The sequence below is a fragment of the Acipenser ruthenus genome, chromosome 12, assembly GCF_902713425.1.
Source record: "Acipenser ruthenus chromosome 12, fAciRut3.2 maternal haplotype, whole genome shotgun sequence".
NCBI lineage: Eukaryota > Metazoa > Chordata > Actinopteri > Acipenseriformes > Acipenseridae > Acipenser > Acipenser ruthenus.
Window position 1 is genome coordinate 15,297,080 of NC_081200.1, and position 23,734 is coordinate 15,320,813.

The window sequence follows — 23,734 nt, forward strand, 5'->3', positions numbered from 1 at the left end:
ATTATCAAGCTACTGTTCCATGATTAGATCAATGAGCGCAAATGCAATTTATCTACATCAAGTAACTTAAAGTGTACCTCATGAGATGTGCCATCCTGACACTAGGTATTTCACTAAGCCAGTCTTAAAAGTCCTGTTACAAAAGATGCAAATCAATTATCAAATGGCAATAACATTTACAGCTAATCACCTTTGCTCTGGCTCTCAGGGACCCTACATTTGAGATAATGAAATTCACACTCATTCTGTGGTAGGTTTTATATAGCTGATAGTCTACTGAGACTTCCATCTCTCCCTTTACTTTCCTCAGTTGTGTCTGGGACTAAATGATCCCACTGTTTTGTTTGAAGTAATAAACAATAAAAAAAGACTAATGAGGAGCAAGCTTTTGTACATTTTGTGATCACTAGCCTTTCATCTCAGGAGGCGAGTTCAAATATTGTGTGATAGGAGTTTGTGGATCTCAATTATTCCGCATCATAGAAAAAAGAAAACACCACACATTATAGCACAACTGTCAGTCTCTGTATGAGGGGGGTCCAGGACTGAATGGCAATTGAATGGGGAAGCTCTTGTGGCATCTGCAAGCCTTTTATATTAACTCAATTCACAAGTGTAACAGTGGTATAATGGTTTCACTAGATTATCAACAGTGCTTTTGCTGCTGCTTTAAAAGGCACAGACATTTGTATGGTGTCCATTTTAGGACATCCTCAGACCTCACCCCTCCTCGAGTCCAGTGATGTAGTCAAGACCAAAATTTTGAGATCAAGACCAAGACCGAGACTGGATATGTTGAGACCAAGACCAAGACCAGTATATATGTAAACTACATAGAAAATAACACTGTGTAACAATTCTTTTTTTTTTTTTTTGGTTCCTGGGTAGTAAGTGTTATTTTCTAATTGCTTATGCCTCAAAAGTATAGAAAATGGCTATTATTCCCCACAAACTTTGCTTTTGTGACCAGGTGTGGGAGGGTAGTGGGTGGAGCTTTAGGGAAGGACCAGAAATGACAGCACACAGGAGCCGGAAGTGTCGTTTAGTCCTTGGAGCCCTGTACCTTCAATGGTACAGGCAGGATTTTATTTTAACAAACAAAAATAGAACAGTCCAGTATTCCAGAAAATAAACAAGAAAACCACCTGGAATACCAGCGATGGTAAACTCAGGTTTCAAATAAAAAGAATAAACAAAAACGTCCCGTTACACACAACAATAAAGGAAGCACTGGGTTTCTCTGTGCTCCTGCAGTGGGTTTCCTCTCACCGCCTCCTGGCCCCCTTCCACGGATTACTGGCTTGTCCTGGGTTTCTTCCACTGCGGCAATCCACCAAAGTCCCTTAAGTTTCAAGCTTCTGCGAATTACAGCAGTTTGATAAAACAAAACAACAACAAAGCACAGCACGTGTTTTCAGTTCAGGACAGGGGGCCGAATGGCAAAACCATACTGCTTAAATACTGCCAAGTCCCACCCCTGCAATCAGCACGCTGCCTCACGTCAGCCAATCGATGAGAACAGCACAGCTGATTGCAATGATGGGACCTGACGGCCGCATGGTCCCACCTTGGGCCAAGATGGCCGCCTGACCCGGAACTTCCTGTATGGTCAGAGTTCAGCCTCCTGACCCAATCACGGTCAACCCTACACAGCGCTGCCGGTGGTCGGGAGGGCGAATTACAACAGGGACTCCTTTCAATCCTGTCACACATCCCCCCCCTCAGAGTGGAGCTGTAGGCACACTCGGCCAACCCTAACTCCCCTAAATGACCCCCCTCCCTTGAAAAAAAATCAGCATTTTGATGCTCCTTACCCGAACGATGTTTAACAGTGAAGTTAAAGGGTTGCAGCGCCAGACTCCACCGAGTAATCCGGGCGTTCGTGTCCCTCATCGTGTTTAGCCACTTAAGAGGAGCGTGATCTGTGACAAGAGTGAAGGACCGCCCCAGGAGATAATATCGAAGAGAGTTTGTGGCCCATTTAATGGCCAGGCACTCCTTCTCAATAACTGAGTAGTTGCGCTCCCTTTGAGCCATTTTCCTGCTAATGTATAGCACGGGGTGTTCTACCCCATCGATCTCCTGGGACAAGACGGCCCCCAGACCGACATCCGAGGCGTCTGTCTGGAGGATGAATTCCCTGTCGAAATCTGGTGAAACTAGTGCAGGGGCTTGGCAAAGTATCCGCTTTATCGTGTCAAACGCTTCCTGACACTCATCTGACCATTTTACAGTGTTTGGGGCGCTCTTCTTAGTGAGGTCAATCAAGGGGCTAACAATGGTGGAAAACTCGGGGATAAAACGGCGATAATAGCCTGCCAGCCCCAAAAGTGACCTCACTTGAGCCTTGGTTCTTGGGACCGGAGTGTCCACCAAGGCCTGGACCTTGGAAGCCACTGGTTTCACCCGACCATTACCCATGCTAAAGCCAAGATATTGGGTCTCTTGTTTGCCAAACGCGCATTTGCCTAGGTTGACTGTTAGCCCCGCCTCCCTCAAAGACTGCAGGACAGCCGCCAATCTATCAAGGTGCTCCTTCCAGGTAGAGCTAAAAATAACAACGTCATCAATATATGCTGCCGCATACTGATGATGGGGACGTAACACCTTGTCCATCAGTCTCTGGAAGGTAGCTGGGGCCCCATGCAAGCCGAAGGGCATGGTCTTGAAATGAAACAAGCCATCCGGGGTAGCAAATGCGGTTTTCTCCTTGGAACTGGGTGTTAACGGGATCTGCCAATATCCCTTTGTCAGGTCCAGAGTGGACAAGAACCTCGCCTTACCCAGTCTGTCGAGGAGCTCATCCACTCGAGGCATGGGGTACGCATCGAACTTAGAGATAGCGTTCACCTTTCTAAAGTCCACACAGAAACGAGTGGAGCCATCCTTCTTAGGTACCATTACCACAGGAATACACCACTCGCTCTGGGAAGGCTGCACTACTCCCAGCTCGAGCATACTGGCCACTTCCCGGCGCATTACACCCCGCCGACTTTCCGGGATCCGGTAAGGCCTCTGACGCACCCGAACACCTGGCGGAGTAATAATGGCATGTTCAATAATGTCAGTTCTACCGGGCAACTCAGAAAAAACATCACTGAATTCCTCAATTAATTGACCCAGCTCCTGTTTCTGACGGGGAAGTAACTGTTCCCCCCCCTTCTGTGTTCGTTTGACAGGCAAAGCAGACTCTCCCACCAATCCCCAGCCTTGCCTCATTAATGCCCCCTCAAGTTTCTCGGCCCTCCGCTCTCTTTTAGTTTTATGGGGCCGGAACCTGGAAGTAAATATGTCGGCCTGCAAGGGGAAGATCTGGCCAATTGGATCCCCCATTGCGACCACCTTTTCTACAATAGGTGGCCGAGCCGCATTGACCTTAACTTGTGTATAGTAAGGCCAATCTCGACCCAAAATTACTGGGTATGGCACCTTTTTAGCAACGGCCACGACTACGTGGCACGTCCGACTTTCCACAGTCATTCTAACTTTAGTGGTAGGATACGCCTTGGTTTCTCCATGAATACACGAGATGGTCACAGACCCCTGTGGCCGCCAGGGCGTACCCTCCAAGAGAGCAGACCGAATTATAGTGTGACTACACCCTGAGTCCACTAATGCGTGGGTACTCATATTACCAACAACTACATTAATAATGCAAGGCCCCTCCCGACCCCTTCCCCTGTACTCACCACCCTCTGCGTCCGGACATCGCAAGGCCACGTCACACTCCATTGCGGCAGGACAGAATCTCGCGATGTGTCCCACCTCATGGCACCGGAAGCAGGTAGGGGAAGGCAACGCTGTGGGAGACGGCTGCTTGTCCCTTGGTCCACCACTGGGGGGGGGGGGTCCAGGGATTCTCTCTGGCCCAGCTGGGAGCTAACCTCGGTCTCCACTTTGGAGTCGAGGCGCTCAAAGGGACGGGGAAAACTGAAGGCCTCGCTGCAGTCCTTGGGTGCGCTGGTAAAGGGCGATGCTTCACTGGGACTGCTGGGGCTGGACTGGGGTCCACCCGAAGCAGTGAATCCTCGAAAGCCTCCGCCAGTTCGACGGCCTTGTCCATCGTCTCGGGACTGTGGCGAGCGACCCAGGCTCGAGTCTCCGGTTCCAACACCTCCAGGAACTGGTCGACCCCCACAGACTCCATGATTTGTTGGGTGGTCCGTTCAGTGGGACGCAGCCAGCGGGTCAGATGGTCCCAGAGTTGCTGGGCCGCAATGCGGGGCCGGGTTCCCTCTGGACGCTTGTAGGTCCGGAAACGCCGGCAATGCGTTTCCGGAGTGATATTGAGGCGTTGGAGGATAGCTGCCTTCACCTGGGGATAATCCTCCGCTGCCACATTGCTCAGGGCCCGGTATGCTGCCTGCGCCTCACCAGTCAGACAAGGGGCGAGTTGTGCCGCCCAACATCTGGCTGGCCACCCTGACACTGTAGCCACCCGCTCAAACGTGGTCAGGAAGGCCTCCGGGTCATCTTCTGAGGTCATCTTTTGCAGCCGGATTTTGGGCGTCGGCTGCGCTGGTCCAGCTGCTGCGGCCGGGACCTGGGCTTGGGCCTGGGCCTGGGCCACTACCAGGTTCTGAATGGCCAGACACATGGCCGCCATCTTGTCCGTCATCGCGGTCAGATGGGCTGAACGCTCAGCATCCCTCTGAGCATCCCGTTCTTCCCGACGCCGCTCTACACCGTCACGGTGTCTCTCCTGATCCTCCAAGACGGCTTGCAGGGTGTGCCGGTCCATGCTCCTCCCGCTTCTGACACCACCTTGTGGGAGGGTAGTGGGTGGAGCTTTAGGGAAGGACCAGAAATGACAGCACACAGGAGCCGGAAGTGTCGTTTAGTCCTTGGAGCCCTGTACCTTCAATGGTACAGGCAGGATTTTATTTTAACAAACAAAAATAGAACAGTCCAGTATTCCAGAAAATAAACAAGAAAACCACCTGGAATACCAGCGATGGTAAACTCAGGTTTCAAATAAAAAGAATAAACAAAAACGTCCCGTTACACACAACAATAAAGGAAGCACTGGGTTTCTCTGTGCTCCTGCAGTGGGTTTCCTCTCACCGCCTCCTGGCCCCCTTCCACGGATTACTGGCTTGTCCTGGGTTTCTTCCACTGCGGCAATCCACCAAAGTCCCTTAAGTTTCAAGCTTCTGCGAATTACAGCAGTTTGATAAAACAAAACAACAACAAAGCACAGCACGTGTTTTCAGTTCAGGACAGGGGGCCGAATGGCAAAACCATACTGCTTAAATACTGCCAAGTCCCACCCCTGCAATCAGCACGCTGCCTCAGCCAATCGATGAGAACAGCACAGCTGATTGCAATGATGGGACCTGACGGCCGCATGGTCCCACCTTGGGCCAAGATGGCCGCCTGACCCGGAACTTCCTGTATGGTCAGAGTTCAGCCTCCTGACCCAATCACGCTCAACCCTACACAGCGCTGCCGGTGGTCGGGAGGGCGAATTACAACAGGGACTCCTTTCAATCCTGTCACACCAGGACAGTGATATTTTGAAATTTACCTATTTTCTAGAACATTCCAGATAGATTCAGTGCTGAGTAAACTTGGAGTAACTTCTAGAACTTTCCAGTAATATAAATAGTAGTATAAATACAGGCCCCTTAAGCCCACCAGTTCAGTTTAGTTCCAGCTGCCTAAGTGGATACATATCTGCATTTTTCTGAGATGGCATCAAGAGGCTGCAATGGTGGCATTCCTGATGGGTCTCCAAGGCGGTTTTACTAAGTTTCCCTGCTATCTTTGCCTTTGGGACAGCAGGGACACCAAGGCGCACTACCACAGGCGGGACTGGCCACAGCGGACCGAGTTCTCTGTGGGGAGGAACAACGTCAAGTGGGAGCCACTGGTGGACCCCCGGAAGGTGCTAATGCCACCACTGCACATCAAATTGGGCCTTATGAAACAATTTGTCAGAGCTCTAGATAAGGAGTCGGCAGCCTTCAAGTACCTTCAAGACTTCTTCCCTAAGCTGTCTGAGGCAAAGGTCAAAGCCGGTGTCTTCGTCGGACCACAGATAAAGAAGATCCTGGAGTGCAATGAATTCCCCAAGAAGCTCACTAGTAAGGAGAAAGCGGCTTGGAACAGCTTTGTCGCAGTGGTTCGGGGCTTCCTGGGCAATCACAAGGCCGAAAAGTATGTGGAGCTGGTTGAGACTCTGGTGAAGAACTACGGCACAATGGGCTGTAGGATGTCCCTCAAAGTCCATATCCTTGATGCTCATCTTGATCAATTCAAGGAGAACATGGGAGCGTACTTGGAGGAGCAAGGCGAGCGCTTCCACCAGGATATACTGGACTTTGAACACCGCTACCAAGGACAGTATAACGAGAACATGATGGGAGACTACATTTGGGGGCTGATTTGTGAAAGTGATTTAGAGTATAATCGTAAATCTCAAAAAACTACTCACTTCTAAATCGTTTGTAGTCATTTTTGTATTACTTTAGTATAAATACATGTTAATTTGGATTCATATGTTGTTTTTTTCTGACTTTATGTGAACGAAAAGACACAAATTCGCCCGTTTTCTCATTGGAAATAGGTAAATTTCAAAATATCACTGTCTGGTCACAAAAGCAAAGTTTGTGGGGAATAATAGCCATTTTCTATACTTTTGAGGCATAAGCAATTAGGAAATAACACTTATTACCCAGGAACAAAAACTGTGTTACATAGTGTAATGGCTCATAGGCTTCAATAATTATTTTCTCATGTTTTTACATACACAAATAGGACTGTGCTTCAAAAATTACTTAATCTTAATCACATCAAACTTTTAGAAATAATAAAGCAATACAATGCATAAAATGATGATGATTATGATTATGATGATGATGATGATGATGATTATTATCATTATTATCATTATTATTATTATTATTATAAGCATGATATAAAATTATGCATAGGCTGAAGAATTGTGTTTACTTGATACATTTTTCACAGTGGATTAGCAGAAAACGCTGGTAGCATTGTATACATTCTGCATGAAATGAACTATTAGAATTGCTGCTTTAAACGTTTCATTGCTCAAAAATGGAATGTATTGGTCATATATATATATATATATACATACATATTGACTCTTGGATTTGAGCAATCTGAAGTAACTCATGCTACAAATGCGCAATGATTCAAAAATGAAAACATACTTCAGTCAGCCCATTGTCACAGTACAGGAGTTCTGGAGTAATGTGTATCTGTTTGAGGACAACTACAAGCCCCTAGCTAAAGTTGCTTTGCTTTTCTTGTCCCTGTTTCCTACCACTGTGCTGTGTGAGAGGGCATTCAGTGTACTGCATTTTCTGAAGAATAAGTACCGAAACCGCCTCATTGATGCAAACCTGGAAGCAGGAGACCCGTGATCCTGCAGACTTTCCATTCACAGAGCTCCTGAACTTTTGCAAGTAGCCTGATGAACACCATGGATCAATGGATGTGTTAAAACCCAGAACTTTAATTTCATCACCACACTTTTATTTATTTTTTTAGCAGTAAACAAGTTAAACAATAAAAGTTAATTTTTGTTCTTAAATGGGAGTGTTTGTGTATGGTAGCGTTTGTGTTGCAAATATAGAAAAAGAGATTCAGTCTAAATTTGGAACCAGCAGATCCAAATTATCTGAAGGAAAATAAGTTAGTTAATTTTTTTCAAGTCTTTGTGTCATCATCTTTAAAAACAAAACACAACGCAGAGTTCAGAGGTCAACAGGGTGAACGAAGTAGTCCTGTTACACAAGCATGGAATTTGTAAAGAAAAATAAAAAAAAAAAACATGAGTGGTTCAATAGAGCTGATAATGCATTGATTTTACATTTATAGATCAATTAACTCTTAACACTGTAGATCTGTATAAAAGTGTTTAGGAAAGTTACATCTAATAAACTAATATATGTTCATCTGTATTTTATTTACAAGCATATCCTTGTGTAGTTTTCTTGAGTAAAGTTACTAACTTGTACAATCATACCTGCAAGTCAGACATCATAGGCCTATTTGTTAATATTGGTTGTTTATTTATTTCAGGTATGAAAACAGTGGAACAAATTCAGATCATTTCTTTGTGGGGTACAGAAAGTCATTGGGGGTTTGATCAGACAATTTAACAAAGAACATTGTTATCGTCATAATACATGATATTGTATATACTTATATTTTATCATTTTACACACAAGTGCTACTTTGTCTAATTTTTTATCTATATGGCAGCATTTAGTTTATTCCGAAGAGACCTCAGCACAACTGCTCGAGTCTCTAGCTATATATTAATTGAACATTTAGCTTTTAAGAAACAAATCAACCGGAATGCTGGTGTTTACTCCGCAAAAAATAAAGAGCAGGGATACAGGGTGATCAGAAGGGTGAACACAGCGTTTTTGTTTTATTAATATCCATAATTAATGATCCCCCTTTGTACAAGTTATCCGAAGACAAATGAGTTTTCTTTTTGGTGTGACCTAATTTGAGTGTTCTGTCTAAAATTGTGCCTGGGCTACAGTTAAACTGTAAATGGGTCATTGCATAGCAAAGAGCACCCTGCTGAGATGTGAAAGTTAAAGGGACTGGAGTGCTTGGTACTCAACCTGATATCCCTGCAGCGACATTGCTTATATACATATTTTTATAGGTATTGGACAAGTTTATAGCAGCATTTTATTTTTACTGCCGCTAACACCACTGACAATTAGGTCAAATAAACCCTGCAAAGAGGCTAAACATTAGGATCACACAGTCAACATCTTCAGCCTTTTTCAATCCACTGCTGGATGAAGGCCTCCCAAAATTCTTCCACAAAAGCCTGTCTGCTGCGTCTCTCATCCATGTTGCTCCGGCATGTTTTCTAATTTCATCTTGCCATCTTCCTGGAGGTCTTCTTCTTGGTCGCTTGGTCGAATGTTATTATTGAATGGGTGAGAACAATCAATTTGCCACACAGGTTTTACTATTATTTTTAAACATTACAGGTTTCATAATTCCAGTAATGTATTTTCTTTCTTTTTTCTTGTTGCTCAGTTAACATTTGAAAATACAAATTTCAAAATGCTACCCTGACATTACAAACATTCATAGTCTTAAATTGTATTTTAGCTTATTTTCGAATTCATTTTTGAATTTTGCACTTGTAGGTAATTGCACCTGCAATTAAAAAAAAAAGCAATTTTTTTTCCTTCTTCCTCACAGGCAAATTGAGTGTCTTTCTGTATATATGGGATTGATAGTTTAACAAATAAATATGGGATTTGATTTTGGGTGTAAAGTGCCAGTGTGGAGTTCATGAAATGGACAGGCCCTTTTCTCTTGGAGGTATTATGCCTGGGGCTGATTTGTTAGAGTGGCCTGTGCTCAAAATCTCAGACAGAAAGCTATAACACTTCTAAGGTACAAGTGCTTTATTTAAACTTTTGTTGTTGTTGTTGTTGTAAAACCACCTTTCTGCTTCACTAGAGCAGGGCTTCCTAATCCTGGGGACCCACTGTGTTTTTCATTCCAACTGAGTTTTCAATTACTTAATTAAACCCTTAATTGAACTGATCATTTGCTCATTAGACCTTTTTATTGTTTTCAGCTCTTAAACAGTTGCAGATTTCAAGTTAGCTATAACATTTTATAAGTAACTTAAACTCTGCAACTGTTTAATATCTGAAAACAATTAAAAGGGTCTAATTAAGCAAATGATCAGTTCAATTAAGGGTTTAATTAAGTAATTGAAAACTCAGTTGGAATGAAAAACAGCAGACACAGTGGGTCCCCAGGACCAGGACTGGGAAAACCTGCTCTAGGGGACAGCAACCAATCCCAACAAAAATCTCAGCTGATAGCCTGCAGGAAGTCACGTGACCAAGAAGATAACAAGGAATAAATTATATATTGAACTATTACTTCTGTTCTGTGCGAGTTCGTATTCTACATAGGTGTATGAAGATTATATAGAAATTAACTAAAAAGGATACAATTTGTGTGAGAGTACTACCTTTTGTCACCTGCAATCCATCAATGAAATGTTTATAAACAGCCATGCTAGTGCTGTGTTCCTCAATTAACAGATTCAAATTGACAGTACTGAGTGTTTATAATGAATTATATGTGCAGATAAATAAAATGAACTGTTATTCATGAACAGTAGTGAAATGAAGCAAGTATGTCAAGACTGTTGAGCAATGAGGCTCTGCTTCAGTGGAAATACAATGAGCGCATTATGAAAGCAATGGTGCCCCACTGGTGCTGGAATGCAAATTGTGTTTTTTCACATAATAGCAGAGATTTGATGAAGTTAATGATACATAAAACCATAACCGGCATTAGCTAATTGTAGTTATGCAGTAGGTGACATTTCCACCTCTTTCAGACTCTTTCAGACTCGAGGTCTGCTGTGCCTCAGATTCAAATTTTAACAGGATATCATTATCAAAGTTCAATTCTGAGCTATTGTACAGCAAACTCTTAGCAAAGGCACAATTGTTTACTAATTTTGTTCCTCGACTGGATCCTGAAATTAAATCAGGTTAAAGAGATGCATGATCTGATTAAATTATATATAGGGCGTCTGATTTCGGGTGAAATTTCCAAATTCAGGTGAATGCTTTTCTAAAAATTGGGTAGAATTATTTAATGAAAAAATCGGGTGAAATCAAGTGGATTTTTTTATACATAATCAAGAAAGAATAAATATTTGGGTAGAAATCTGGTTTTATTTAGAAAGAAATGAACAAATGCTTAAGCACAAAGTGTTGACAACAAAGTTGTTGTCAACAGTTTAAATCCCCACGTATGTATATTTCCATTGGGGTATGCAAACTTTTGATGACAGCTATCTCTCTCCCCATTGTCTCTCTTTCTTTCTCTCACACACGTAAGTTTTATTTTGTAGTGGAGTTGCAAGTATAATTGCACACAGAACATACAAGAAAACTAAACAACTTTACTCCACGCTGTTTTACAAAGAGAAACGATTGACTGTTACATCTAAATACTTTTGGATTAAACACTCATAAAGCAAATAACTGGGAAGAAAAGTGTGCAAAAAAAGCAAAAACCTTAACGCTATATTGCCGTAATTTTGAAAAATCTATATATACAGAGTATAATTATTTCCATTACACGAGAGTAGATGTTAAAACTTCATGCTGATTTGAACTCGGCTCTCACCAAGATAAGCACCAAATAAGACGTAGCTTTACAGTAAACTAATGTGATCCATCTGTGTCTCCATCCATTTGCGCTTCCTTCCATATGATGATGTAGATAAAGTGAAGTGTAATGCTGGCTCCAGGGATCAGCTTATTGCCTCCCTAGCGCATTAGCACACACAACGGCTGCGATGCTGGCTCCGGGGATCAACCACAGTGCGGTCTCCCAAGCGCATCAGCATGACAACCATCTGGATTGAGCTAAGTAGGGTACATCTCTGGGCTCTTCAAGTGGGCACCTTCCATCCTTGGTGTTTCGTCGACTAACCCACGACACCTCAAGAGGGCTCAACAGTGATTCTGTCGTCCCAGCATCACCTCCCTCCATCCCCCACTCAACTCAGCCCAGCGTACTTACCCGTACATCATCCTCGCTGTTCCGCTTCAGTGGCTAGTTGAGCATACCACAGTTTCTTCTCATACGCCTCATCTACAGCATCCTCCCATGGCACTGTTAACTCTTCCAGGTGAATAAGGTGTGCTGATCCAGACCACAAGACAATATCTGGTCGAAGGTTAGTGGTGGCAATCTCAGGTGGAAAAATAAGCCGTTGACCAACATCTGCCAGCATTTTCCAGTCTCTAGCAGCTTCCAGTTGTCTTGGGCGAGGATTGGTTTTAACACCTTTTCTTGGTGGTTGCTCTCCTGGGCGGAGGAATGTTGATGGAACAGGTGGCAACTTATTGGTCATGTTACGCTTGTCTTCCAATGCTAAGGCCAAACATCGCAGCACCTGGTCATGGCGCCAAGTAAACCGTCCATGGCTAAGAGCCACCTTACATCCTGTCAAAATGTGCCTTAATGTTGCAGGTGATGAACACAAAGGGCATGAGGGATCCTCTCTGACCCAGAGGTTTAGGTTATGTGGTGATGGGAGAACATCATATGTTGACCTGATGAGGAAACTGATCCTGCTCTGTTCCATTGACCATAGGTCTTGCCAGCCAATCTTGCGTTGTTCCACACTCTCCCATCTCATCCATTCTCCCTGCTTGGCCTAGGAAATGGCCTTTATGCACCTCATCCTCTCCTCCTGCTTTTGCACCTCGTTGACTACCAGCTTGCTCCGTTGAGCTGGGGCTGCCTTGTGCCATGTGAGAGGAGCTGAACTGAGACCAAGACCCCCTCTTCCATGCTGAACTTGCCCCATGATATCACCAATTCGAAGGGCAGCTTTTGCATCCTCCACAGCTTTCTTTGCTGCCCACTTTCTTCAAGTTTTCAACACAGGTGCTGCCTCCCTTACGCATTTGTCGCGTGACTCTACTAATGTCATTTCCAGTCTGACCTTGGCGCACTTATACTCCTCGATTAAAGCGGAGACTGGTAGCTGCAGTATTCCTTTACCAAAAAGTCCCACTCTGCTGAGACAGTGTGGAACTCCCAACCATTTCCTGATGTATGAACTGATTAAAGCTTCCAGCTTCTCTACTGTTGTCAAAGAAACCTTGTACACAGTCAGTGGCCACAGCAACCTCGGCAGTAGACCAAACTGAAAGCACCAGAGTTTTAGTTTACCTGGTAAAGCGCTGCAGTCTATGCTCTTCAACCCTTTCACTGCTTGTTGTCTAACTTCTCCCACACAAACTGTGTCCTTTAGATCCCCGTCGTACCATCTCCCAAGACTCTTCACTGGCTTCTCAGACACTGTTGGTATTGCCTCATCATTAATGAAGAATGTTTTATCTACTACTTTACCATTAATTATAGAGATGCTCCTTGATTTAGTGGGCTTTAATTGCATTCATGCCCATTCAATGTTATTGGTTAATTTGCCCAATAACCGATTAGTGCAGGCTACTGTTGTAGTCATGGTTGTCATGTCATCCATGTATGCTCGAATTGGTGGTAGTCGCATTCCAGAAGCCAAGCGCTCTCCTCCCACTACCCATTTTGATGCCCTAATGATTACTTCCATTGCCATGGTAAAAGCCAGTGGAGAAATGGTGCATCCTGCCATTATTCCAACTTCTAGGCATTGCCATGTAGTGCTGAATTCTGAAGTTGAAAAACGAAATTGCAATAGTAGGCTTTCACTAAATTTGTTATTGTCATCGGTACACTGAAAAAATCAAATGCTGCCCAAAGAAGTTCATGTGGCACTGAACCATATGCATTAGCCAAATCCAGGAATGTCACATGGAGCTCCTTCCTCTCCTTTTTAGCTGATTGAATTTGTTGCCAGATCACATTGATGTATTTTAAGCATTATGGGAAACCTGGAATGCCCGCTTTTTGTATTGAAGTGTCAATGAAGCAGTTCTTTAATAGGTAAGTTGATAATCTCTGAGCAATAATGCTGAAGAAAATCTTGCCTTCTGCGTTTAATAGGGAAATAGGGCAAAACTGACTGATGCTTGTAGAATCTTTTTCTTTAGGTATAAAGACTCCACCTGCTCGGCGCCATGCTCTTGGTACAACCTGTTTTTCCCATGCCACTTTCATCAACTTCCACAGGATTCATAGAACTCCTGAAGCACTCTTGTACACTGTACGGAACTCCATTAGGCCCTGGAGATGATGAAGCAACTAGCTACAAATCTAGCAATTTCCAGGACAGTCATCTGAGAATTTCAGAGATATAAAATCTGTAAAAGGTTTTGATTATCCCTGCCCCATTTGAATACGCAAAGAACTTCAATGCGTCATTTGACACCACTGGCACTGGCATGATCAAACCCCCCCCCAAGTATTTCCAGAGGTGTATTATTTCATTTTTTTCCTGAAAACATCTTTCATCAATTTCTATATGATTCGTAGAACTCCTGAAGCACTCTTGTACACTCTGTACGGAACTCCATTAGGCCCTGGAGATGATGAAGCCCTTGCTTTTTTCACAGCTCACTCTACTTCTTTCCACTTAGGTGCAGTCCTCCATTTGGTATTTTGGTGGATTGATAGGTGGGATGTCTGAAGGAATTGACATAGTCTCCTGCCTTTTTGAATCTGTATGTGTTTCCTCCAAATATCTCTCCAGCTCAACCTTAGATGCTTTTAATGTGCCATTCTTCTCACTGGTGAATAACTTCTTTACAAATTTGAATGGGTCTTTATAAAAGTTAGTTCTTGCACGCTCCTTCTTTTTGTAGCGTTTCCATAGGCGCTCAGCTCTGTGCAATGTTGCAAGCTTATCTTTTATGACCCTTTGTAAGAGATTGAGTCCCTCCTTCTGACTTTGTTCTGCTCTTCTCCATTGCTTCCTCAGCTGTCTCCTTTCTCTAAGCGTTCAATCTCCTGCTGCCGTCTAGACTTTCCAGGAATAGTTTGTACTTTTTCCTTCCTTTTTTCAACTCCAAACCTCTCGCTTCCATATGCGTAGAAGATGTGCCCAAATTTATCCAGCTTCTTTTCAACTGTTCCACTTAACCTTTCCAACGCAAAGCAGAGATCTGTGTTTACTGTGTCCCACGCAGTTTTCTCACAAGATTTAACTCCAGGCTTGTGCCCATTGAGGTTCTTTTCTCTCTTATGCTGGTTTGTCTGACCGGGTTCACAAGGATCATTAGGTTCATCACTAACTGTATCCATGCAAGTCCTCCTCACGTCTATGACAGGGGTGCTGATATCCTGCGAACTGTGGTTTGCTTCCTGTCGCTGGATTTCATTCGACTTACTTGACTGACTTCATAAGAAGTACTGATCAATGCGAGGCCCTTGTCCTTTCTCCCTCAAGCATTTCATTCTCTCTCGATGAATCTTCAAACCCCTGACTGTTGTTGCCTTGCTCCAGCCGCAGACACAAACCTGGAGTTCCATGTCTTTGCTAACTGTAGATCTTGAACTAGTCTTTTGTGAAGTACTCTCCATACTCATATCCGTTTCCGTTCCTAAGTTGTTAACCGTGTTGTCCAACGTTGAGTCATCTTCCGCCACCGCTCTCGCAGACTCTAGGGGTATTTTTCTCTTTAATTTCTTAGAAGCCTTGGGCGGGTGTCTCCAGCAAACTGTAAACACAGAGCTGGATACTGCCGACAAGGGTAGCTAAGCCTTGCCAGCCCCAATGGGGTCTCTTTCCTCCTGTCAGCTGTCTCTCCAGGCTGTCACAAGGTCTTTCTCTTGTTGCCAGCTGCAGTCACTGGACGTATCCGGATCTTCATGATTTCCATTACACGAGAGTAGATGTTAAAACTTCATGCTGATTTGAACTCGGCTCTCGCCAAGATAAGCACCAACTAAGACATAGCTTTACAGTAAACTAATGTGATCCATCTGCGCTTCCTTCCATATGATTACACAAAGAAGGCACCTTTTTCTAATAGGTAGTTGTGACAGGATGATGTTGTGGTGACGTCAGGCCAGATGCAGGAACAGAAAAACAAAGGCAAGTACTGCAGTGAAAAGGCGCAGCGTGTGCCGTTTATTTAAATAATACAAAAATAAAATAAATATTTTAACACAAAAACAGTGCTCACAGAGCAAAATAAAAAGATAAACAAAACAAATCTCTAACACGAAACCGAATAGGTCAGGCTGGGCAGATTGCTGTCACTGTTCCTGTCTATTTTAAATTTTTCTCTCTCTCTCACTCACTTCAAAGCTTGAACTGTAGTTTTCCATTCTGTGTGGACACTGCTCATAGAGCCTGCTTCAGTGTTTGAACGAAGCGTTCCGCCAATCCATTCGTAGCGGGATGGTAAGGCGCAGATGTAACATGCTTGATTCCATTTTACTTAATGAAATCTTGAAATTCATCTGAAACAAATTGCGGACCGTTGTCACTCACAATCTGATCAGGAATACCAGTTCGGGCAAACAGGTCTCGTAGGTCGTCGATGGTTTTGCTAGCTGTAGTTGTCGACATGTTGAAAACTTCTGGCCACTTTGAATAACTATCGACTACCACTAGAAATGTGGTACCTTGAAATGGTCCTGCGAAGTCTATGTGAATCCGCTGCCAGGGGAGCATTGGCCAGTCCCAAGGGTGAAGCGGAGCCAAGCTAGGTATGGACTGCACTCGTTGGCATCCAGGACAGCCTTTTGCTAACTTCTCAATTTGGTCATCACAGCCCGGCCACCACACGTATCCTCTGGCTAAGGCTTTCCTGTGTGCAGCTCTTGGAGCACTTGTGTGCGCAAAACTTGGTTGGGAAAATCACTCTAGTCCCCCACATGAGGCAGCCTTGGTGTATGGCAAGTTGTTCTTTCCTGGTGTAGAAAGGTGATAGGCTTACTTTCTGTTGTGGCGTCCATCCCTTCATGGTGGAGTCATACACTTCTGCCAAGACTACATCTTTTGTAGTTTCATTTCTCAACATTGCACATGTTACAGGGAGCTTTTCAACTTGAGACATGTTGAACATGTCCACTGCTGTGGGTTGTTCAGGCTGCTTTGCGTGTTTAAGTTCTAAGGGTAAGTGTGACAGTCCATCAGCATTTGCGTGATGATTGGTGCCCTTGTACAGAACATCATAGTTATGAGCTCCTAAAAACAAATCCCATCTCTGTATGCGGGCTGCAGCCATTTCAGGAATACCTTTCTTAGGACTGAAAATGGATGTCAGAGGCTTATGGTCTGTTAAAAGTGTGAATTTCCTTCCATACAGGTACTGCCCAAATTTCTTGACTCCCCACACTAAACTTAGAGCTTCTCTCTCTTCTCTGCTCTGTGATCTAGAAGCAAAAGCAATGGGGGCGTTCGCGACCGTCTGGCATCACATGCGATATCACAGCTCCAATGCCATATGGTGAGGCATCGCACTTCGGTCAGAATTCCCATTTCTTCCAGGATTTCAAGCTCTTTGTCCACTTTGTCTCTGATGGCATATGGTAGTTGCCATGCTTTGTGGAAATGAGGATTTGCATCGGGGTTTAGCACAATTTTAGCTTTTATTTATTTTAAAGTTCCAATGCCCTCTTTGAAGACCAGAGCTGGATCAGCCAATAGCTTCTCTAGCGTCAGCTTTGTATTTCCGGCTGCTGGGCTAGGCTGCAGAGTTTTAATTGATTGCCAATCTAGACGAATTTTACTGAGCCATTCATGGCCAAACAATGGCAGCCAATCGTCAAATCATCTAATGCACCATCACTATCGTCTGAGTCTTCCTGGATTGCATGTAGCTGTTTACTTCGTTTCCCTGTGTAGTTTTGAGCAACCTTTTTGGGAGCAGCTCGACAAACAATTTGGATATGCCCTGTTTTCCCACACTGCCTGCATACTTCATTTCAGAAACAGCAAGTTACTGGAGTATGTCCTGTTTTCCACAGCGATAGCAATTGTTAAACACTGCCGGTTTGAATTTACTTTTCTGTGTAACATGCAATTTATGTGCTGTTACTTCTGTGCAGTGTGTTGCTTGAAGCTCCAGAGTGTCGCATGCTGCAGTTTCCATTGAAACAGCAATTTCAACTGCCCTTTTAAAGGTTAGCAGATGCTTTTGAATTGCTTCTTTCCTGATGCCACACACCAAGCGATCTCTCAAAGAATCTGGTAACACATCACCAAACTGGCAGTGCTCTGCTAGTTTCTTTAATTCTGCAACATATGTTGATATGGACTTCTCCATCTTGTTGGTTTCTTTTATGAAATCTAAACCGTTCTGCAATTACCAGTGGTTTAGGTGCAAAATGATCAGGAAGAATGGCTACCAGTTCTGTACAGGTTTTAGTAGCAGGCTTATCTGGAGCTGTGAGACTGCGTAGTAAACTCCCATCAAATTCAGTAGCGCCGGTACTTTCTTTTCATCTGTAACGCCATTAACTGCAAAATACTGCTCCAGCCTTTCTGTGTATGATGGCCAATCTTCCACTGTACTGTCAAATGCATCTATTTTACCAATATAATTAGCCATGGTGCCGTTTATCTTTTATTTTTTTTTAATGCGTATATCTCCGTTCACATCTAAAGCTCGCAGCTGGATGCGCTATCCCCTTTTTAGTTCAATGCAAATATATTCATGTACATCCGTCCACTTAAGTTTCGTTTTGAATTATCGTTTCAGTTTAGTCCTTTCATCCACTGCTTCCCGTTAGAAAATCAGAACAAAAACCCACAGCTACTCACAGTTTTTCTTAGTTTTTGTGTTTAAGATGTCCGCTGACTTGGCGCCTTTGCAACGCGACGATCCTCTTCGTTTTTGCTGTATTTATTTATTTATTTTTTTATTTATTTAACATTCCATACACAGTTCGTTTCTCTTAACACGCATCCTCGTCGCCAGTTTGTTGTGTTTTATTATACAACAAAATTAAGACACTGGAAACCTAAGTAAAGTTAACGCTGTGTTTATTAGATGCTTCCATACAGTCTTTTGTTGTACTGCACTGTTATGCACTTGCGCAGTCTTAACAGTATAACGTAACTAAAGAAGATTAACTCTTTGCATACTAGTGCTCTTGTAACTGAACTATAGAACTGAACTAGATACACTACAGTAATTATTCTATTACCCCTCGGCCACAATCTGCACGAGTTTTTTAGTTTTTCCTGGCAGAGGACGAGTACCCAACCTCGCCTCTGCCAGAACACATTTTAAATAAAACCGTCAAAACAATAGCAAAACACGGCTCCACCGCTACATTTATAAAACAATAAACCATAACAATAATAACAATAATAATACTAATACAACAACAACAACAAAACAAAACAAACAAATATAAAATAATAACTTGCACAGGGGCGGAGGGGGAGACCCAGTTCTAAAAATAAATAAACAATATATTTAAACAGCAGGACTTTCCACCGCCCTGCTACAGTAGTAAATCAGCTTACCATCACCGGCGCCAGTTCTGCTCTGTTGCATTTGAATCACAGACAACTGCGCATGCATTTATTCATTTACAGAATACTTTAGTATTCAACACTATTGAGTGTTTAATAGTTATGGATGCTTTCAAGAAATACCTCAGTACTAAAAATAAAATTACAATGTCTGATTATAGGGGTCTATTGTAAAGTTTTAAACAGCATCCCATTATATTTTAGTTTGTTTTCTAAATTGAATCAGCAAGTCCCTGATTTAAATTTATATAATTTTACACACGTGCACGCTTGGTAAAAACAAGGCCAGGGGAACTATGACAATAATTTTAACAGAAAGTACACCTGCCATATGGAATACAGGGTAATTTGCAGTTGTAGAGATGCAGTACAATCTCTTCCTCTTTATATCAACTGTAAAACTGTGTTTTCTGTGTAACTGTACAAAACTAAATCCAAATCAGAAAAAAGAGGATGCTCCTATTGCTGACATCAGCCACTGCCTACTTCTGCTTCACACAAGGAATAGGAACACCAAAAATGGTCTCTACTGGAGAATAGTGCTGCAGGAAACAAAGATTTGATTATTTGGATTGAGCTCACCACAGAAATCAGGTGCTGACAGGTGAGGGCCATTGTGGATTGGGCTAATTTACCATTCAAAGTGAAGAAACAGTGTTTGGGTTTGTGATGGTTGCTGCTTGACTTGATTGCTGTTTCTTCAGTTGTTTCAATTGGAATGGTAAATTAGCATAATCAACAACAATGACCGTCGCGTGTGGTGAGCTTATCCGAATAATCGGTTTGTGTAGCTCAATTTGAGAATGTAGAAAACATAGGCATGGTATTCTGAGACAAATGTTCGTCAACAAGTTTTCCCTTTGCGACAGACAACTTAATTTGTGGAATATTGAATTTGAAGGACAGGCAGATGAACAACATAATTTTAGTGTACAGTGCAGTGTTTTAAACATGAAGAAACTTATGGAAAATAACACAGTTCCCTTGAAGGCAATCCGTGCTGTTTAACACTAGAATCGCCACAGCAGTCATTTTGACAGTTTGAGGTTTTCAGATTTAAATTACTCTGCATGTCTGAAAGTTATGCGGTTGTCCATTTATAACTTTTCCTAAATACATGTATTAAATACCCTGACGGTGTTTGAAAGCCAGGGTTGCGAAAATAAGGAAGTTATAATCCCGCCCACCTAGAACCGCCAAAGCCGCCATTTTGACTGCATTTTACAATACATGTTTTTATTTTGAATATAACCTACAATATTCTATTTTTTTAAAATATACAAGCCTGTTGTTATCTCTACTGGACCTGGCAGCCATCAATTCCTTCGCTTTTTTACAAAGAATGCACCAGGGAAAATATCAGTAGGAGTGATTTCATCTTGAAGCTAGCCACAGTGCTTCGGCAGAAACATTTCGACCAGAAAACTGCAAAGCAGCCTGGATTCCGTGCTGCATCGAGTGAAACATACGCAAGAGAAAACATATGTTACTTTTGTTTTAAATTAAAAATAATTTCGTTTTTACAGTTTTGTATGTACATATAACTGTTTACACCTCTTTACACACTAGTTTGTTTTGAAATGTTTATTTTATTATACTTTTTCATTTTTTGAAGTAGTGCTTTATTTGTGGTAAGTTAGAAAATAAACCCTTTTATGTTTAATTGTTCATTTAAATACAGTATTTCGGCTGTGCAGATTTTTGATATGATGTGGTTGATTAAAACTTTTGAGTTGTATCCGATAGTTTGTCTTTCATTTTAATATTGATGTTGTTTAAAATCTAACCGTCATAATGACTGCCAGCGGAGGTTTTAGGTATGAGTATAACTGCGGCAGTGTTAATTCACATCTCTCTCCACATCCTCTCAAGGCAAAAAATCAGATATCTGATTTCTTTCCTCATCACTCATTATTGCTTTTTAGACCCTTTGTTAAATATCAGCACATTAGTGCTATGGTTGTCACTTTGTATGTTTCTTTATTTATAAGTTTTAAATGTGTATGGATTAAACAATTGTTAGTATATAATAGTTGATTCTATGAATTGTTACCACTGTATTCTGAGTTGTAATAATACACTCCCAAAGAAGCGTCTCTAGTTTTGCTATCAAATAGTTAAGAAGTTTTTTGGCTTGCAATGCTGTGAATCAGTCTAGGCAGCGATTGCGGGACCTCCTTGGGTCACTGAATTCAGTGATTAGGGTTACACCATGGAGCACGGGAGGAAATGGAGGGAGCACATACATACTATAATGGTTAGCCAATCCTTGGGGCAAAGGAATCCAAACTCATTATTGCATGAAAAAGGCAATCTGTAAAACTTACTTACTTCCACCTTGGAAGACCAGTTTTTAACCATGTTCCTCCTTATATGACTTGTGACTCGTTATTTAAATTATACATATATATATATATATATATATATATATATATATATATATATATATATATATATATATATATTTAACCATTCAACGGTGGAGACCACATGTGCAATATATTGAACAATATACAGTTTTATCTATTAGTTTTACCTATTTTCTCATATCTGCTGCAGAGCAAACCAGATGAGATTCCAACCAGACTCAAACCGATTCATCCAGATAATACTATATATAAACTTTTTTTAAACAAGTGCTCACCTGTTGCCAGAGATTTTGGCTCAGTGGGGAAAAATACAACACTCCACCCTGGTCTCACATTATATTTATAAACAAGGATTTATAAATGAACATACAACAGCTATATCTACATTATAAAACATTAATATAGTAAATCCTAACTGGGAAATAACTCTATTGACTCCTAAAATACTAATGAGCATCAAAAGGCAAGTCAACAGAGACAGTAAGGCATGTTTCTGTGCTTTGGGGTGCACTCTTTCAGCAAGGTAAGTCAAATTTCCCTTCATGTTGGTACTATAATGTTTTCTACAGAGTTATAAACCCTGAACAGTATCTATAAATTAACATTTGTTTTAGCCTGTAAAATGATTTCTTATTAATAACAGGTGCCAGTAAGAGGTTTGACTATGCTAAACTTTTATCTATAGTAAGAGTTCTCTGGAGTATCACCCAAAAATCCTTTTAATTGCCTAAAAACTTCACATAGCCACAACAGCCTGGGCAAAGAGCTCTCTCTAATGGTGAGTGGTGGAGATGCTTTTGTTATTTCAGTATAAATTGCAAGGCCCCTGTCAGTAAGTCTGGTCAGTAAGAACTGGACTGGGGTTTCTGTTGCAGCGGGGCAGCATAGAACTGGGCTATTCAGATACACTCAGCTGAGGGAATATAGAGAGAAGACGACTATGGGACAGTTAGCAGTTTCATCCGCCATGGCTGGTATGCTTGTTAAGTTGCAGCAGGGCACTGATTTGCACCAAATATCTGTCTTCTGATTGCCTTGCCACTCCTTCATTCGGTAATAGTAATTATAAAAACATATTTAAATATTATATACCTGTATTTCTTAAACTACCAAATTGACAGTCTTCTACAAGACACTAGTACATTTATTCTAACCAATGCTGCCATTTAGTTTCAAGAGGCAATTCAAGATTGCATACTGCAGATGACAACAATGGTATACTGTATATTATGATGTGATGTTCTGATGCTCACTGGCATCTCATGCTGGGTCAGTAAGCCCTTCTCTTCAAATCCTTCATACTATAGCACCGCTCAGCCAAATCTGCTGCATTTGTATGTGGAGTCAATGAAATGTGCATTTGGAAAAACAGATTTTCACTCCTTAAGCTGCATATTTTTCTTTGAAGATGCTTGGTAAATTATTCTCTAGTAGAATGTGTATGCTTGCCAGCTCGGGATTTTGTGAAAAATGTCCTTACAGCAAAGGATTCATTACAGCTAAGCAGAGCCAAAATAGGTATGGGCAATTGGGCATAAATGTATCCAGCAAATAGTGACACATCTGTTGTCTAAATAAATGCCAGAATGAAAAAGTATTAAATCCAATATTGATCCTTCTCTAAACGTGAAGCCTTCTGGTGTCCTTTTTTGCAACCAATAGGGCCTGTGGCGGGGCGCCCCCGCCCCTGTGCATATTTTGTGTTTTATGTTGCGTGTGGTGTGTTAATGTTGGGGTATATGTATTGGTGCATGGGATATAATTGGGGCTATGTAGCAACGAGTGATTTAAAATATATAGTTGTTTTTAGGCACAAGAATTGCCCAATCACTTCACGTGCAGACAAAATATGTATTACTATGTGAGGACGGGGAGTCCACAGATTAGTTCGCGTGCTGGGATTCAAGTGAATAATTACTAATTGAATCCCAATTGTATATATAGATGCACGAAACACTCACTCGGGGTTGTGTGTTCGAGAGTGGAGAACGGGAGAGAGAAAGTAGGGAATAAACTTTAAAAACTGAAAATAACAAATGCAACTCATGCGGGAGGACTCGCACGATACTTGTTTGGGGTTTGTCCACCGTTTGTTTGTCTGTTTATTTGTTTTGGCCACTGCGCCGTTTGTTTTGTTAAGTGTTTTTTTGTTTTGTCAAACGTTTTATTTTTGTTGAAATAAACCGGCGCAACAGCGCAATTCACATTTCACTCACCACTCTGTGTGTTTCTGTTCCGGGTCTGACGTCCAAAGAGCCCTATTATAAGAAAGTAATTTTGGCGTTATAAAAAAACTATTCAAAAACCTATTCAGAGCAATTATTGAACTGCTCACTCTTGCAACTCATTTGCTTATTGCTGTTTTTTCTAGTATTACAATCTATTAATCCCTCTCAGAAAATATGACTTTACACTTATGGCCTACAATATA

At 42.1% G+C, this 23,734-nt stretch overlaps 1 protein-coding gene across 1 annotated transcript; it reads right to left on the bottom strand.

Moving 5' to 3' along the window:
- Window positions 1–978: 978 nt before the first annotated feature.
- LOC131740025 (uncharacterized) lies at window positions 979–4,741 on the bottom strand. The gene is made up of 2 exons (XM_059034208.1): window positions 3,690–4,741; window positions 979–1,358 (listed from the first exon to the last, which is right to left on the bottom strand). Exon 1 carries the CDS (start codon window positions 4,739–4,741, stop codon window positions 3,767–3,769), a length of 975 nt encoding a protein of 324 aa, XP_058890191.1. The 3' UTR covers window positions 979–1,358; window positions 3,690–3,766.
- Between the last annotated feature and the right edge of the window lie 18,993 nt (window positions 4,742–23,734).